The sequence below is a fragment of the Podarcis liolepis genome (genome assembly GCF_965112155.1).
Source record: "Podarcis liolepis genome assembly, chromosome: 4".
Lineage (NCBI taxonomy): Eukaryota > Metazoa > Chordata > Lepidosauria > Squamata > Lacertidae > Podarcis > Podarcis liolepis.
The window spans coordinates 23,681,424-23,699,380 of record NC_139558.1 but is presented as its reverse complement, the minus strand read 5'-3'; the positions used below and the strand labels follow the sequence as shown (position 1 = coordinate 23,699,380).

At 50.6% G+C, this 17,957-nt stretch overlaps 1 protein-coding gene across 1 annotated transcript; it reads right to left on the bottom strand.

Moving 5' to 3' along the window:
- Positions 1–12,813: 12,813 nt before the first annotated feature.
- Positions 12,814–17,654, bottom strand: ZIC2 (Zic family member 2). Its single transcript, XM_083498792.1, has 3 exons — positions 16,431–17,654; positions 13,845–14,008; positions 12,814–13,431 (listed from the first exon to the last, which is right to left on the bottom strand). The coding sequence occupies exons 1-3, from the start codon at positions 17,521–17,523 to the stop codon at positions 13,081–13,083; spliced, it is 1,608 nt and encodes a 535-aa protein (XP_083354918.1). The 5' UTR covers positions 17,524–17,654; the 3' UTR covers positions 12,814–13,080.
- Between the last annotated feature and the right edge of the window lie 303 nt (positions 17,655–17,957).

Below are 17,957 nucleotides of genomic sequence, written 5' to 3'. Positions count from 1 at the left end.
TAAGCACTGAGAACACGCGTGTACTGCATCTATTTGCATGTAATTGTACGAATCTGTCTAATTGTTCCGATACTCGCAAACAGCTCCTCGGTCTTTTGCTGTGATCGTTTTTTATGCCTCATAATAACCATAACATGGATTTAAAAACGAACACACAAGCTAAATTGTTATCCTTTATCAAGCAAATGTGTCTTCAAGGCATACATTCATTTCAAGTTTTTATAATAATATGTAGTTCGGTCAGTTAGTTGGAGAGACTTAGGTGCTTCTCAGGAATAATCACGTGTTGTCTGGAATCAGCAAGGCCGATCTCCCGCTTCCCTGAGTTCAGAGCTGTGCTTTATTTCTCCTTTCTTTAAGATTTCCTCCCCATACTTTTTTTAGTTCTCTATCCCTTTTTCTTGCGGGGATGAAAGGGAAGTCTGTAGACAGTATTGTACCTCGTTGGTCAGAGGTACATTTCTAGCCTTCCGGTATTTTAGACAATGAGTGAAAAGGAATAACTGATAAGGACTTTGCAATTTTATATAGTTTCACTGTGTGTTGTTAATTCTTGGCACAATTAAGTAAGCATCTTCGACTTCCTGTATTTCCGTTCTGGCAATTTCGCTCTGGTTCATGTCTTCAGGCCTCCTTGCCAACACAAAATGCTAGAAGCCAGACGAGGCCCTGGTTGATTGAGATACAGTCCCTTTAAAAAAAGTGACTTACTAGCAGGTAAGCAAATTTAGTTGCTTGGATATGGATTGCCTGTAAATCGAACTGTTTGTATTTAAGGACGTCAAACCTGCCAGAATAACCACGAATTCTTAAGGTGGACCCACCTGTAATGAATAGAAATCCACGCCTCGCTATGGTTTTTTGGGGGAAGTTTAGGGAGAATTCGAAACCGTTCCTAAAGGCGAACTGGTCTGGGAGTCTTCATATCCCCCAAATATACGCACTTGATAGCAGAATTCTCAACAACGAATAAGACAGGGAAAGAGTCCTTAGAAGCTGGTCTTTGGAATGAAAAAAATTGTTCAATTTTTCCAAATACGGATCGCAGGAGTCTACAGTCAGCCATTTATAGCAACTCCGGGTATCCAGTTTACAAGACCATAAACCCTCCCCAGCATTTATCTAGAGAAATAAAAACCCTGGAATGGTGTTTTAAAATTAAGTTGTGTTCAGCTCGCTCCAGATCCCAGTTCGGTGACTGTTCTGCTCCCCAGAACTCAAATATTTGAAGCCACTTTCTAAGGGAATTTATCTCCTTCTCCCCACCCCCACCCCTTCTCGCCTTCCTCTTCAACTTGAAGGGGCAGAAAAGGTTAATAAGTTAAAGAACTGTTCTGTTCCGGATTACTTAAGTATCATGCTTCTATGAAGCTGTGATCGAATAAGAATGGGTGGAAAGAGGAATGAAGCACTTCAGGGCATATGAAATCAGGGTGGGGTTGCGACGGAGGGACCCGCGTGGATTCATACTTTTATTGAAACCAGAACTCCTGATTTCTCCTGAAACTGTGGAACAGTTACTTTGCCTCCCTGGTAAAAGTGATGTGTTGGTGTTTTGATACCGCAAAACTTTGCAGGATTGAGAGCTGAAAGTGTGACCAACACCTTGGATATTCCTCAACAGCCCTTGATATTCCAAAAGGTTTGATCCACTGAGGACCTGAAGGGGTTTCACCTATGGAATAGGCTCCGGCACCAGCAAGGAACAAAACATCTCACCTGCTGAGACCTCTCTATTGAAAAGAGTCCTGTAGGGGCCTTCTGGAGATGCATTCTTGTTCCTTATTTCTGTAATGAGCCCGACTTAAATAACATACTTTCTTCCTTTCGTTCTTTATTTTTTTGCGGCCTGTCTCCCAGTTTCCCTGGTTTTTTATTACATTGGGCACCGTCCGGGCACAGCTTCCCGCTGAAATCTGCTGTTGAGCGAGTGAGCAACCCTTTTGCCCTCTCTCGCAAGGACATAAACTCTACAAATGTGCTTCACTTGCCCTGGATCGAACCTGTTGTGCCAGTTGTTTTATGGTATATATCCCAAGCTGTTTCATTCCATCAAACACTTTGTGCATTTTCTAGCCTGATGTATATACTCTCTCTCTGCGTGTGTGTCTCCTTTCACAGTTCGCACGCTGTATTCTATTTAATTGTACAGGATTCTTTCTCTCTCTGTCTCTCTCACACACTTCCCTGAACATTTCTTTTCTCCCCCCCCCTTCTTTTAAAATATCTCCCTCGCCCTCCCCCATGCCTGACTTCAGTTTCCAGGGAGTCGGCTTGGGAGAAGAGATGCCAGACTAAACAGTCTCTGATTTTGCCGCCGCCATCATAGTCGGTCATTTTGCCGCCATCATAGCTGGTTATTTCAATTTTGTTTACTGGAGACGCCCCAAAAGTGCCGGCTTAATTTTTGTTTAATGGCTGGAGATGAGGGGGGCACGAAGTGCCAGCTTCGTTGGGTTAGGTTCCGTGTTTGTTTGGGGTGTTGTGCTCCCTCCCTCCCTCCCCCCCCCACTACCCCCACCCCTCAAGGTCTAGTATGAGTGGACACGTCCCCGCCTTCTCAAATCCGTCGCGCTTCCTCGCTGCGCCTTTGATCCCGGAGGAGAAGGAAGCGCGCGCGGTGGAGGAATGTGCGGCGGCGGCGGCTCGGGCCTGAACTTGGCGCTAGCCGCGCCTCGCAGCTGCAGGCTTGGGAAACGGGTTGCGCGGTGGGGAGAGAGAGAGAGAGAGAGAGAGAGAGAGAGAAGGAAGAGCGGCGGTGTCAGGCGGAGGTGTTCCGTCTAATAACTCCAGCCGTAAACTCTCCCCGTTTAAATTACTTCCATCATAAATCAGTGCGCAAATGGCGAGCGAGCGCAAAGACTTGGGGCTGGAGACCTGCTGAGAACCACGTGGGTGTGGAGTTTCTGTGTGTGTGTGTGTGTGTGTGTGTGTGTTTTCTACTCCCAGACGGCTCCCCCCTCCCTCTCTCAGCCATCGCCTTCCTCGAGGATTCCGGATTAACAAAGAAGTTGTTGGAAATGGGTTTGGAGCGAGAATGGTGCGTCGCTGCACGAGGCTAGGCGAGAGCAGCTGGGAGAATGGGAAAGTCGTGGCTCGCCTCCCCGCTCGCTTCCATCTATGCCAGACAGAAATGGGCAGAGGGAGAAAAAGGCAGGCGAGGACTTACTTTCGTTTTCTTCTACCCCTCCCCCCGACTCCCAGTGGTGCACTATGGTAATTTTAGACCCGGGACAATGGTTTTATTACTCCCCACCCACCCACCCCCCGCCGTTTAGAATGATGGCCGTGTGAATTGCCACACTTAGTCTAATACGTGGTAAGCGCGCCCTGCTGCATCGAGGAGCCCTAAGTGGGGCCCCTGAACATCCGTCCATCAAATTCTGCCCCATGGTACCACCCTTCCTTTCCACCCTCCACAGAGCAACCCTGCAACCTAAACGCGTAAAGAGCTCTGTTGACCAGAGGCAAGGAAACGGAACAGCTGGCGGCTGGGAAAGTGGCAACGCGTACTTGGAAGTAAGGTGTCTTGGGACAGTTTAGCTGCTGCAACCCCAGAAGTTAATCACGTGCCAGTGGGGGCTTCTCCCTTGAGTAAAGTGGTTTTCTCCGTCGCTGCGATGGGCGCTGTGAATACTTTGAGGATCCAGAGCGAGCCTAAACACGTGTATATGGAAGTGAGTGTAGCGGCTAAATCAATTAAGCTGGCAGTCTACTAAATGTTTATTTAGGAGTAAATCTGGATTAGTTGAATGGGATTGAAGATGGTAGCTTTACAAGAGCATGTTTACTGAGGAGGAAGTGCCACTCTAGTCGATGGGGCTTTTCCCCCAGGGGACAATGCACAGGATTACAGCCTTAATACCGCGTCTGGAGGATTGGGTTCTCCAGAGGCTGCGAGTCCAGTCGCACTTACCTGAAAGAAAGTTCTGTTCACGGGCCTTAATTTCGAGTAGACCCATTTAAGATCAGAAGTAGACAAACTTCTAGGGAAAGTTGCGATCCGGTGCTTCCTTTATCTGGGGAATAAGCAGCCTTGAGCAAGTGAGATCTCCTGCCGTAAATAACAGATGCGGAAGTCCACACTTAGAAGTAAAGCCTATTGCTTGCAGTGCAGTTTATGAGTAAGCGGGCGTCGCTTTTCTTAAGGAACCTTTGGATCGGGGCAGGCAAACTGCGTATCACCACTGCGGGCTTGTGTACCTGAACCCGAAGCGGGCTTACTCCGAAGTAAACAACGGAAGTAAGCCCTGAAGCCTCCCATTGGTACTCCTTTCCTCTCTGACTGTAAATTGGGCCTAAAAGTCGAAATGTGGAAGGCATCTATTGTCCAAGGAAAGGTTTGTTGTTTCGTAGAATCACAGAACGGTAGAGTTGGAAGGGATCCCGAGGGTCATCCAGTCCAACCTCCTGACTCTTGTGCCCCACGTGGGACTCGAACCCACCATCCTATTTGTTTGTTTTCAGAAGAGGGCGGGGCCTGGAAGGACGCCTGTTTCCGCGGTGCTCGTCCGCTCCTGGCCCGGAGTAGTAGCAAGTCAGGCCGATCCTCTTTGGCAGGAGGCGTCGCCACGCGGCCAGCAGGCAGTCTCGCCTGGGCAAGACGCGCGTAAAATATCGCCGAGAGGAGGAGAAGGAGAACGAAGTGGGGGAAAGTCAAGGCTAATTAAATTCTGCAAACGGCTCTCATTAGTATGCATGACACACCGGCTTTCACGTTGATCTTTCTGGGCGGATCAATACCCCGCAGCATAAATGGGGGGGGGTGTCGCCTGGGGGTGACCTTTCCCTCTCGCCCTCCTGTCGCCCAGCTGGCCCCAATGCCACCCCCTCTGGGGTCTTCATCTCCCCACCACCGATACAGCCCCGCTTCAGCCCCACGACTTCTCGGGTGGAGAAGGGAAGGGGCAACAAAATCAAGCGAGAGAGGAAGGAGGTGCAAGAGGAAGAACAGCTCTGAGCAGGTGTCATCCTTGCCAGAGCGCCCCGCAAACCACCCCGCACGCAGCAGCCATCTGGCACGCCCAGATCCCGAGCACGTGCGCTCCGAAGGGGCGAATTCCCTTGGGATCTGAAAGGGAACCGCCTAGGCCCACAAGGCAAGCCACCTCCCCAAGGCCCTTGCTTCTCTTGCCAGGGTACCCTGCCTGGGTGCTGCTGGAAATCCTCATTTTCCACGGGGCAAGTGGAGGGGACCCTGGAGTTTTGCACCCCAGGACAAGATGTCTGGGTTGGAGGGAGGCGGCCTTCCCCCAAGAGCCGGCAGGAGAAAGCGGAGGAGATTCCTTGTGGGAAGAGGGGCCATGGAGAGAGAGAGAATTATGTTGCTGAATTATAGTTGTAGCGCTCTGAAAAATGCAGGGTGCCATCCTCGCTGAGTTGGCGGCTGTTCTTTGGATGACCTCATAAGCCAGTCGTTCCTCACAGGGTTGTTGTTGTGGGGGGGGGGGCACTCCTACTGTACGCTGTCCTGACCTACTTGGAGGGAGGGTAGGATCTTGTATACGTACCTAAACAATCAGCTTACTCTGAACACGACTTCGAGCTGCCTCGACTCCTGTTCCCTCACATCTATCTGCGTTTTGCTGCCTTGGAACACCCAACACCATTTAATTATGGAGTTTATAATTATAGACCATTTTGCAAGACGTCGTCGAAGCGGGGACAGCGCCAACCTCAATGTCCTGGTCGCGTGTTTAGGATCGGGTTGGTAATGGACCCCGGTGTCTTACCATGGGTGGCGGATTGAAATTCGACTCCCTGATCAAACACTGCACATTTTAAATATGCCCACCGCACCCTAGTAACCGAAAGACACCTCCCCTAATCTTCAACCCAGGAAACAATCTATATATTTTATCGATATATTTATAGGGAGATATTTCTTATCTCACTGTAGACGGATGAACAGATCACCCTATATAGTATATAAAATTATTATTTACTTATCTCCTGTGAGCTCATGTGTGTGCATGAGACCGATTCCTTGTCGCTTCTGAGAGCCATAAATTGTCGTTGCTACCAATGCACTCAGTCGGTGATGGAGAAAGGTCTCGCCAGTCACAGGTTTTCTGCTTGGAGTAGGGGTGTCAGAGAGAGTCGGTGTCGGCCCGGTTCCCAGGCAGGAGCACCTCCAAAGGAAGTAACCCGGGCCAAGGCGTTTTGTTTTGGCTTTTCCTCTCTAGACTTGTGAGGCCTTTGAAGTGACTCTCTCTCTCTCTCTCTCTCTCTCTCTCTCTCTCTCTCTCTCTCTCTCTCACACACACACACACACACACACACACCCCAGTCTTCCTTCTCCAGCCCTTTTCCTGCTGTGGGCGGGGGAAACCGACCCCGTCTTTTGGGATATAGCCTTCGGCTTGCACATGAAGCGTTAAAAGCGTATTTACTGCATATTTACTCAGAAGCAAATGCTATTATTTTAAAGAAGACCGACTCCCAAGTGCGGACAGAACTGCCGCCCTGGAATCGAAACGGAGCAAGTTGCTCCACTGTCTTCCCTCTCCCACATCCCAGCCTTGCAAAGCCAAACGCCCCTCTCCCCTGCCCACCAGATATGTTGCATTTTCCGTTTGTGCAGCACCTTGGCTAAGCTCCCTCCCTCCCTCCCTACCTGGGGGTTGTGTTCCTTTGCAACCCACTTGCTAAAAAGCCCCTCTGGTTTCCAGGGGAGTTTTCTTTCCAGTTAAGTCTCAGGTTGCAGGCTGAAGTATACTTTTAATGAAGCGGAGTTTTTGGAAATCCCTTGGCAAGTATCTTCCAGTTCAGCCTCCTCTCCGAACGTACTTGCGCGCAAGCCCTTGCGAGTCTTTCCAGAGGGGCTTGCGGAGGAGAACGTCCTGGAGGGTTCGCTCTCTGGAGCGCGATTCGAGGCGCGTCTCCTCGGAAGCAAGTCCCGCTGGGAAAAGTGTAGTGGCTGGAGCGGGTTTTCGTGCCTTGACGTTGTAGCAGGAAGGAAAGCACTTTTCTCTAAAGAACCACTGAGTAACAGCCCGATCCTATGCACCCTATCTCCTTCAGTGTTTAATATCAGTGGGATTTCTCGCAGGTAGGCGTGCCGAGGATTGCAGTCTTTAACCGAGCGAAGGAAGCCTTCAGAGAGAAGCTGCGTTAAAGCTGTTCGCCGACGTCCACTTACTTGGGAGTCAACCCCTTTCATTGCTGAGGATAGGGTTGCTGTCTACTCCGGCTGACCTTGACCTCCATTTATCCTTCGCCTCTCCGTGGCTGGGCAGGGGGCAACCTCCGTCCCGAGCATCAGCGGGGAACCGACCATTAAGTAAGGTGTCCCCGGCGGGGCCCCGTCCATACAAAGCGAAGCACTTTCAAGTCCCATTGGTAACAGTGAGGCGCGTGTTGCAAAGTATCTCGATTTTCGGCTGGATCGTGCCCAACTTCCGGAGGGAAAGCTTCTGTGTCGGCAGCGCAGCTGAGCAGGACAGCCCAGGAACGACCAAGCGAGCAGTCCCAAACAGCATTCCCCCTCCAAAAAGCAAGAGGAGGTTTTCTTCGACTGGCTTGAAAGGAGAGAGGTCGAGGGTGCTTCTTTGGTGGAACTCGGTCCCGCCGAAATCCACCTTCCCAAGTCAGTGTACTCAATAGCAGAAACGGATTTCCCGCAACTGATAAATTCTCCTTCCGCCTTATTGAAAAGGAGGCTGGCTTGGACCCCCTTCGACGAGTTTGTCTTTAAGGTTTTCGAAGCCTGCCACCCTCTACACACTTGCTGGTGAGGGAACGGTCCCCGATGGACACAAAGGCACTCCCTCCCGAGGAAACGCACGCGGGATTGCGCTGGAAGAGAAAATGTTAAACTAGATTGTTTCAAATCAGGCCATTTAAAACTGGGATTCCGCAAATCGGTTTAAGTTATCACTGTGCCTGCTCGCCAGTTCAGGTCTGGCAAGGCGGGTAAAGTCCTCTGTCCTTCGTACCTTCCTGAGAAGTTCACATACACAAACACTCACACAAACCACACACCCCTCACTGTTTTTAATCGAGCTGCCTTTCCACACACAGTTCTTTGGGGCTGCTGTGGTTTAGCAACCGGTTGCCACTACATCGGCAACGCGCGCGCCGGTTCTTCAGGTTCCCTTTTACAGATGAGAGCGCAAAGTGCCACTACTAGTCCCCATTCAACCACTTAAGTTGGTATTGCATACTTACAACTTACATAGTTTGACACTGCCGCATATTTACTCCTAGCACGCAAGAGCACATCGTACTAGTTGTAGCACTGCTGGGTAATCGAACACGGCGGCTGCTAGTCTAGTTAAATGTTGTTGCAATCATCACAAATCATAATTAGGAAACATAAACGAAACCAAAGGCGGGGGAAATCTTGGCAGAATCAAAGCTGAAAGACAGACTCAAACCTGGGCGATTGGAGAGAGCTGGAATAGAAGGGGAAAAGGGGAAAGTGTAATAATAATAATAATAATAATAATAATAATAATAATAATAATAATAATGTATTTCTAGTCATTTCTGGATATGCATATCCGTTTGACGACTCTGGGTCTGCAATTTTTGTAAGGATTTAGCCCTGATCTCTACCGATGTATACTCGAAAGTAAGTCTCGTTGAATCCAAGGAGACCATTTCGCAAGAGTCTGAAGGGATGGGCAACTTTCGGGGTTTCTAGCCGGACACGGTGGAGGGGGGGCTGCCTCTCTCCCTCCACCAGCTTTTTTACGCAGCTGACTTGTATTATTTATAGTGCGTTCTATTACATACATCCTAGACCTATGTTCTCTCATGCATTATACAGGAGAGATGAGTATTGTAGCCCACTTTCGTCTAATTCAGACGAGCGTTCGCCGTGTATCTGTAAACCTCCATCTCCTGGGCAGGTCTCTATTTCGCCTCGCCATCCGTTTCTAAAGCTGCCTGGGTTCCCTCCCCGTCCAAGATGCCGAGTCTTTGTGGGTGCTGCCTGGCAAGACTAGGGCGATGGTGGCAGCCAAGGCTAGCTCAAGTTCAAGTTGAAGGCTAGCCTAGGGGAAGGGGTGGGGGTGGGGAGAGAAGAGTCCCTCTCCCTGTCCTGCCAAGGGGCCTGAAAGGAATAAAAGGCTGCTGATGTCAAGTAGGGACCCGGGCCACTTCGTGGAGAGCGCAGTGCCCGGGCGCGCCCGAGGCTTCTCTGTTTTTTCAACCCAGCATTGCAGGCAGGTGTGGGTGGGTGCCGCGGTGGGACCCGAGGGACATCGGGGAGGCTGGGGAACGGGCGAGGACCACAAAACTGCGGCGTGTCATTTGTTGATGTGGGTTGGCCGTGATGGAAGGCGACTCTGACGGACGGCGCTTGCTTCCTCTGGGGAAAGGAGAGCCGAGGAACCCGCAAGCCTAAGGCCAGCAGCACCGCCGTCTCTGGCCCGAGCCTCTTCCGGAGGGATCGAAGGGATCTTTCTCGCTGACCCTTCAGCCGGGGATCCAGGAGTCCCCCTTCCTCCAGGTTCTGGGAGACACAAAAAACCAGGAACAAAGCCGTGGTCAGAAACAGAAAAGGAGAGAGCAGAGACGTTCCCAGTCTTTCCCCTGCGTTCAACTTTAAATCAGACTTAATCTGGTGGAGGCCATTGAATGGCGGGAGGGAGCGGGCGCTGAACAACGGATTCCTCTCTCTCTCTCTCTCTCTCTCTCTCACACACACACACACACACACGCAGTCAATTTCAATCCAGTGCTCTTTGGGGCCTCTCTTGCCATTCTTCCGACCGTGCCCTGCTGTAGTTTCCCAGCCAGCGAGATCTCTCTCTCCCAGGGATCAGCGCCATATGCTAATTCCTTTAATAAAATTGGGCTGGGTTTCTCTCTCTCTCTCTCTCTCTGGCCTAATATTATTAAGGGAGGAAAATGAGATTTTAACAGCCATTTGATTACTTCGGGGCTTTTACATTATGCAGCGGAGAATGACTGAATGAATGAATGACTACGAAGGAAGAGACCGCTCCAAGTTGGGGAGAAAAGGAAGCGTGCCAGGTTGTGTGTTTTGGACCGCAGCAAAAAAAAATTTTTTTTTTAAAAATGCTCCCTCAAGGACCAAGCGCGAATCTATCGTCCCTGTTCCCCCCGCACCAAACATCAGGCGAAAAGCTTGCCCCCAAAATGAAATTTTACTCGGAAATAGGTCCTACTGTGCTTAGCGGGACTTGCTCTCGAGGAGGTGGGCCTAGGACTACAGTCCAAGGCTCTTCTCTTCCCTGCCAAAGAGGGATAGTGTTGCTAACATAAATTCCAAACAGGGTGGGGGGTTTGGATGGAATGCAATGAAAACAAGCGACTGGGCTGGAGAGGCAAATGTATCGTTTGAGCGGTTTTTGGCTGGCGCTGCGGAGTTTTGTGAGAGGAGTGCCAGGAGCACACTTGCACGGGGCTTGGAAAAAGGGGGGAAGGATGCGTGCCTCTTTTGGGTGCCCAGGTGGCTGGCACTGGATTTTGGGCAAATGCCAGGCTTTCGAAGGTTTTTTTGTAGGCTTCACAGTTCAATTCCACGTCCTGGTTACTAGAAAGTGGCTCATAAAATCAAAGCATGTCCAAAGCACTGATTCTGGGTTGAAGTCAAGAGGATGGAGGAGAATCTACAATCTTGCAGACAAGCAAAAGTTAATTTAGGTCATCATTCTTAATTATATACCTATTTACTCATGTAGAATATTATTTTAAATTATACACACATACACCAACAAACACACACGCACACTGGTAAATCTGGGGTGGGGAGAATAATTTTGTTAAAGCCATATCCAGCAAATTACACAGCCCCTAAAATTTTTGTTTTCTTAAACATTGCATCTTTAACACATACTGTCACACCAAAGTCATGGTTGTACTGTTCCCCAGCACTACAAAGAAAAAAGGGGGGAATACTGCTTTTTAAAAGCCTATCTGATTCATCTCTTTTTTCCTCATCTTTGGTGGAGGGGAAAAATATATATATTAGTACAGATAAATGTGCAAAATAAAAAGCATAAGAACTATTCTAAACAAGGGAAGAAGTGTTTCCAACTTTTAAGGAATCCAGATTTTATGGAGAAGGATTTGGGATCTACTCCTAGATTTAAAAATAAATAAATTGTAAAGCATGTGAACAGTGCTTAAAAAAGAAACTTAACATAAGTACCAAAAAAATCCAGGTTAAAAATGGGACCTTTCATAAAAGTAAAAAAGAAGGATAAGGGCAAACTACAAGCAATAAAGGTTTTGACAGTCTATAAGGGTAGAAAATTGACTTGAAATATAGGAGACTGGCAGAATTTGGAAGACTTTTGTTTTTCATAGGGAAAAAGGTGAAACATATGCTTAATTCTTCCACTGAAATGGCCCTTAAAACTACTAATCTTTGACAAAATCCAGCCCTAGAGTTGCAAAGCCCTGTGTAGTTAAATTCCACACATATTTACCCACTAATGTCTTCAATTACGGTAAATTTACTCCAAGGTAAAAATGCACAGGAGTGCAGCCTAGGAGTATCATTCTTGGTATGATATTGGCTTTGCAAACCCAGTATATTAAGATAGGATGTAGATTTGTTTTAAATACTTAAACTAATAAAACTTAAGTTTTTGTATAAGTTGTGCCCTCATGTGATTTTAATCACATATCTAAAACATTTTGCAGCTTATAGCGAATCTGGCCTTTCTTAAGGCACACTCTAATCAACATAAGAAAACCTTTGACATACCAAGAAAGAAAGGAAAGGAAAGAAAGAGGGAGGGGAATGTCAGTCACTGCAGTTTCAACACATTTTATTATATTTCTGTATGCATTACTCTCAAAAAAAAAAAAACATATCACAAGAAATGATGAAACCACATGAACCTTCAAATAAAAAAATTCTGAAACAGTTTATGCTCACAATTGTACATATTTATAGTTAAGAAACATTCTTTATAAATACTGTTTCCTCTGTAGCAAGTTAATACCATAATTTAATTACAAATGGATAAATATGGCAACAGCTATTTACACAAGGAAGGGTGTTATTACGGAAAAAAATCCCTAACGGCACTACGTTTATTTCCCCCTCCCCACAAACTTCCAAACAGGAACTAACAAATAGAACTTGCAAAATGCACTAAAACATCACATGTAAATCCAGCTAACAGAAAATACATTCACAAGCATTGGAAGAGGAGGAGGAATCAATCTGGGTTTGTTTCGAAGAACGGCATGGAGACTTTGGCACGTGTGTTTTTTTGTTTGTTTGTTTTAAAATCTTTCCAGTCTATAGCTGAATGAAGTTTACAATCAAAGTTGCCTCTTTTTTTTAAAAAAAGGAACACAATATTCAATACCACAATTACAAAAGAAACCATTTTGCTTCCACTTTACTTTTCCCCCTTTCCCTTTAAAAATGGGTGAATTTAAAAAAGAGAGAAGGAAAGTGAAAGAGAAGGTGGGGGAGCTAACAAGAGAGAGAGGACAGGAGGCAGAGAGAGAGCTAGAGAGCATCACTTCTGGGGGAGAGAGAGAGAGAGAAAGCGCGGGGCGGGAGGGAAGAACCAAATCCATAGTTCACAAAGTGGACCAATTTCTATACACCGAGAAAACTTTATGATTACCACCTCCTTGGCGGAAGGAGCGAAGACTCCTCTATGTACACAGAGAGTCCGAGGGGGATGGAGGCGGTGGTTGGGGGCCGGCTGGTCCCAGGACCGACGGGTCCTCCCTCCTTGTGTCTGATCTTTTGTTCCCAAGGCGCTGGAGGCAGGAGGGGCGGCAGGGGTCCCCCCATCGCCGGCAGAACTGAATGTCCGCAAGGCTCAGGAGGCAGCGGGTGTCCCGTGGCGGGTAGAACCGCTTGGGCTGCTTTTAATCCTTCCTTTTCTTTCTTTCTTTCTCTTTCTTTCTTTCTTTCAAAAGATTTTATTTTCTCTCTCTCTTTCTCTCCCTTCTGCTGCTTCAAGATGTCCCAGTCCAAACAAAAGGGGGCGGCGGGGTGGAGAAAGAGAGAGAGGGAAGGCGGAGAGCGACTTCGACGGCGGCTTCCTTCCTTCCTTCCTGCTTTCCTTCCTTCATTTTCGAGGCATCTGGCTGGAGCGGCGGCGGCGGCGGCGGCGGGGCCAGGAGGCCTCTTCAGACGTACCACTCGTTGAAGTTGGACGTGAGGCCGCCGTGGCTGGCGCTGGCTCCGCCGCTGCCCGCTCCTCCGCCGCCGCCGCTGCCCCCTCCGCCGCCGCCCGAGCTGCCCCCGCCGCCGCCTCCTCCTCCCGCTCCGCCGTTGCTGCTCCGGTGCACCGCCGAGACTGCGGCCGCAGCGGCGGCGGCGGCAGCAGCAGCCGCGGCGGCCGCTGCAGAGGACAGGTTGCTGGCGGCTGTGCTTTGGGTCTCTGCGCTGGGGGACACCAAGCCCGGCGGAGTGGACGACTCGTAGCCGGAGCTGGCCGCGGGCGACGACTCGGAGCCTTGCGGGGAGGATTCGTGGACCTGCCGGGCCAACAGCGAGAAAGCAAACTAAGCAACTTGCGTTGAAAGGACACAGAAAAGGCTCCCAGATCTCTCCCACCCGTTTCCTTTCCTTCAAGACGCTCAAGAAGGCTCAGCACCGCCGCCGACCCTTCCCCCAGTGCTGAATTCCTACATTTAGTAAGGTTGCATAAATCCCCCTGAGTTACTAGCAGATCAGGAAGCTGGGTTGGAGCCCAAAAGGTCCCTCTCTTCCGGCTATACACAACATTTTCTTTGGAATTTGGTTTGAAGCATGTTTATTGGGAAACCACTCCGGTTTGAGCGGGACTTGCTTCCCAATAACTCCGCAGCCTGGGGCTACAGGAACAGTGAAACCCTCCCCCGTCCTCTGCACCCCCTTTCCCAGGCCCTGTCGCGCTTCTCCGGCTTACCTTCATGTGTTTCCGCAGGGAGCTGGGGTGGGTGTAGGATTTGTCGCACATCTTGCAGAGATAGGGCTTGTCCGAAGTGTGGACGTGCATGTGCTTCTTTCGGTCGCTGCTGTTGGCGAAGCGTCGGTCGCAGCCCTCGAATTCGCACTGGAAGGGCTTCTCGCCTGCAAAGGAGGAGAAGGGGGAAAGGCCAATTCGGCGTAAGCGCGTGCGAACGAGTCGCCCGGCTGGCTTCTGTTCCAACCCACTTAGCAGCTAAAAAGCGACCTTTTACCAAGAACTATACAGTAAAACAAACAGTGCGTGGCTGTGAGATCTTGGAAGAAACTTTAACATCCTCGGGGTTTTTTTTTTTTTGGTCAGCTAAAGGAAAGCGATCTCCTTTTCGTATGTGCCTCTTTTCATTGGCATCTGATCTTTAAATGTTCGTCTGAGAATTCCGCAGGAGCTCAGTCGAATTTAGGATGTGAGGGAAATGAGTTGGGTGAGTTGTGCATGGGATTACGCAGCTTCGGAAAGAAATACCGGGCCAGGGTCCCAGCTAATACAAGGAAAACAGGGGAATTCAAGAAAGTCCTCAGGTCTGTGGTCATTGTTTTTAAAAGCGCGATTCCCCAAGGAACCCAATAAAGAGATTTGTGTGTCTTTTTCGGGATACGTGTTTCTTTTGTTTTCATTCCCACTGGTGTTTCATTTAAAAGCCAGGCCAAGGAGCCTTTTCCAGTTCGTGCATTTAAAAACAGCCACCGGACCAGAACCAAGCCCCCTCCCCCAGTTTAAACAGCGTCAAGCCGCAAACGACTCCAGATCTGAGCAGGCTGCTGTAGTATTTTTCTCCCCTTTCATGCTAGGACATTGGAAGTCAGTTCTCTAAATATCCGCTGGGGATGTTGGGGGGGGGGGGGCGAAGAGGGCGAGAGAAACCGAAGCAAAAAACACATCCACAACCCTCCCTTGGAATTTTCCTAGAGCTTCTTCGCCCCTTCGCCAGATTTCCGAGCAATTTGTAGGTGTGAGAACTCAAACACAGCCACCGCCGGATCCTTCCCCCGCCCTTGAAATCGGAGGTGGGAGAGACGCGCAATTTAACGCGAAATTCCATTAGCACCTAAATTGTTCCCTAAAGACATCCGCTCAGAGCCCCCCTCCCCGTAAAACGCGGCCATCTCCATGCAAATCAACGTCTCGGATTTGCTAAACCTTGTTAAAGCCCGTCTCGCACCTAAACCCGTTCTTAGCACTTCAGCAACACAACCAGAAAGGCTCACAGAGCTTTGCTCCTTTCTCTCAGTCAACACTGATGCCCGGAAATTGCTCAAATATTTGCTGGTCTTCTTTTTTTCCCGGGGCGGGGTAGGGTGCGGAACCCCAAAAATAAAAATAAAAATGCTCCAGTAGAAATCTGGCCGGCTGAAGTAGAATTATCTAGGAGCCTGGGAAACGCATTTGTTTGATTCCACTACCTGGACTCACACGATTTCTATCATCCAGAAACGCGGCCTCCTTTCTCACCCATTAGTCCTCATCTTGGGGTGGCAGCGTTAGGAGCGGGGGGAAATCCTACCCCCGGAAGTTTATCAACCTTAAATCCTCTGTTGTTTATTACATGTTGCTTTAACAAAAATAATAAACTAGTGGAAAACCGCCTTCCGGCGCCCCAAGTCAGACTTTCAAAACACTTTTGCAAATGAGAAAATTTTATGGTCCCGCCTCACTCCATTTCCATTTAATGGAAAGCAGTCCCTGAAAAGCGCGGTGAAATGACCAGGGGGGCGGAGAAAGGAAAAGAGCTCCCCCCTCCCTCTGAAGGGTAGTTTTTCTAGAATATAGGTCTAAAATACAAAATGTAAAATTCAGCTCTGTTTTAGATTCCTACCATCACATTTATAAATCGGCACAACTATGCCTTTTTAAACTACCCACTTATTTACCCATTTTCTGGAAACGCGGCGTTCATTGCAGGAGCTCCTCAGACCTGAGTATATTTGGAAATGAAGCCGGTGGATTTCAAAGGAAGAGATTTCCTAGTCAGCTGCTCAGCTTTACAGATTTCCTTAAAAGTAGACCATGCCGACAGGAACAACACTCGCTTCTCTTCAGGATTAACCTGTAAGGTCCCTTCGTATATTTCCAGTTATCTGCTCGGGCGGTTTTTGCTTCTTTGAAGGGAGCCGTCCCACTCTGAAGGAGTGTCTCCCTTGGCAACTCTGACTGATGCCAATGTATTTTACTTTCCTCTAAGTATCTGATCCCATTGCATTTCCCCTAAGTATCCCGAGGAGCCCGGCCCAGTTCAGGCAGCCTTAAGAGAAGGCAGACATTTGGAAGCAATTTTATTTTACTTTTTACGTGTTTATTTTTTACGACCAAATAAAGCATCACTTCCTTTAAAGAGTTTGGACAAAATTAAACACCTTTCCGAGTAAGCAGATTCGTGTGCGGGAGCATGCAGGGGGAGGTTTCTGGGGAAAGGATTCTCCTGCTTTGCATTTGTGTCGCAATGCCCCCTTCCCTTCCCCACAGTCTCACACCCACCAACCACCCTTTCCGACCCGGCAAAGAGCGTGAAATCCCTCGTGGACTGACCTGTGTGCGTCCTTTTGTGGATCTTGAGGTTTTCGGAGCGCGCGAAGACCTTCCCGCAGCCGGGGAAGGGGCACGGGAAGGGCTTCTCGCCCGTGTGCACGCGGATGTGGTTGACCAGCTTGTACTTGGCCTTGAAGGGCTTCCCTTCGCGGGGACACTCCTCCCAGAAGCAGATGTGATTGCTCTGCTCGGGCCCGCCGACGTGCTCCACGGAGACGTGAGTGACCAGCTCGTGCATGGTGCTGAAAGTTTTGTTGCAGCTCTTCTTGGGGCTGCTCAGCTGCTCGGGGTCGATCCACTTGCAGATGAGCTCCTGCTTGATGCACTGCTGGCGCATGTAGCGGAAGAAGGCCCCCGGGTGGTGGTGGTGATGGTGGTGGTGCGGGTGGGCATGGTGCGGGTGGGCATGGTGCGGGTGGTGCGCGTGGTGCGCCGCCATGTTCATGCCCATGTTCATGTTCATGGGCCCGTACTGGCCGTGCAGCTGCGCCGCCGAGTAAGGGTCCGCGCGCGGGCTGGACACCTGGCGGTACTGGTCCGAGCGGCCGAAGACTTCTCCGGGCAAGCCCAGCCGCATCTGCCCGTTGAGCACGTTGGGCGAGCCCGGCGCGCCGTGCTGCTCGCCGATGCCCGGGAACAGCAGGTGGCTCTGCGCCTCGGCGTGCGGGTGGTGCAGGCTGCCCGTGGCCGCCGCCGCCGCCGCCGCGGCCCCGAAGAGCCCGTGCTGGCCGCCGCCGGCCGCCGCCGCCGCCGCGTCGCCGAAGCCCCGGCTCCGAAACAAGAAGTCCCTGGGGGAGTTGAAGGGCGGCGCGGAGTAGGAGCCCACATGCGCCGCGTGCGGGTAAGCGGGCGCCTGCGAGCTGAAGGCCGAGCCCTGGCCCGGAGACAGCTCGTGCGCCGCCGCCGCAGCCGCCGCCGCGTTGAGCTTGAAGGCGCCCAGGTGCGCCGCCGCCGCCGCCGCCGCCGAGTCCACGAAGCTGTTCTGCAGGCTCAGCTCGCGCTCCTGCATCTCGGCCGCCGACGGAGGAGGAGGGTGCCGGGCGAACGAGCCCACGCCCAGCGCCGGGAACTGCGGCCCCGCATCCAGAAGCATGCCGCCCAGGAGCCCCCGGCGAGGGTCCGAGCGAGGGGCTCTCGGTCTTCTTGCTCTTCCTTCTTCTTCTGCCTCTTCTGCTGTTGCCGCTGCGCGAGCGGGAGAAAGAGCCGCGCGCCGACGACGAGAGTTCAGGCGCAGGCGGCCAGCCGAAGGGTATTAAAGCAGCTGAGGCGAGGGCGGGCGGGCAGCTCTGAGGGAAGAAGGCACAGAGAGGGGAGCGGGCGGAGGGGAGGGAGAGAGAGAGGGAGCCGAGGAGGGAGGGAAGAGGAGAGGGGCGGTGAGGGGGGAGAGGGAGGGACGCAGAGGGGACTCGCCTTTCCCTGAGGGGGGGGGAGAAATGGGGGGGAAAGAGCTACCCACAACAACAATAACAACAACAACAGTACCACACACACAAGCCCGCTGGCGAAGAGATGTCACACCGCCACAGC

What these genes read in the sequence shown, in the direction of transcription:
- ZIC2 (XM_083498792.1), bottom strand. Translation starts at nt 17,523, where the DNA reads ATGCTTCTGGATGCGGGGCCGCAGTTCCCGGCGCTGGGCGTGGGCTCG. An exon ending in CCACAAAAGGACGCACACAG is followed by an intron (nt 14,009 to 16,430) that starts GTCAGTCCACGA and finishes CCTCCTTTGCAG; the next exon opens with GCGAGAAGCCCTTCCAGTGC. An exon ending in CCCTGCGGAAACACATGAAG is followed by an intron (nt 13,432 to 13,844) that starts GTAAGCCGGAGA and finishes TTGGCCCGGCAG; the next exon opens with GTCCACGAATCCTCCCCGCA.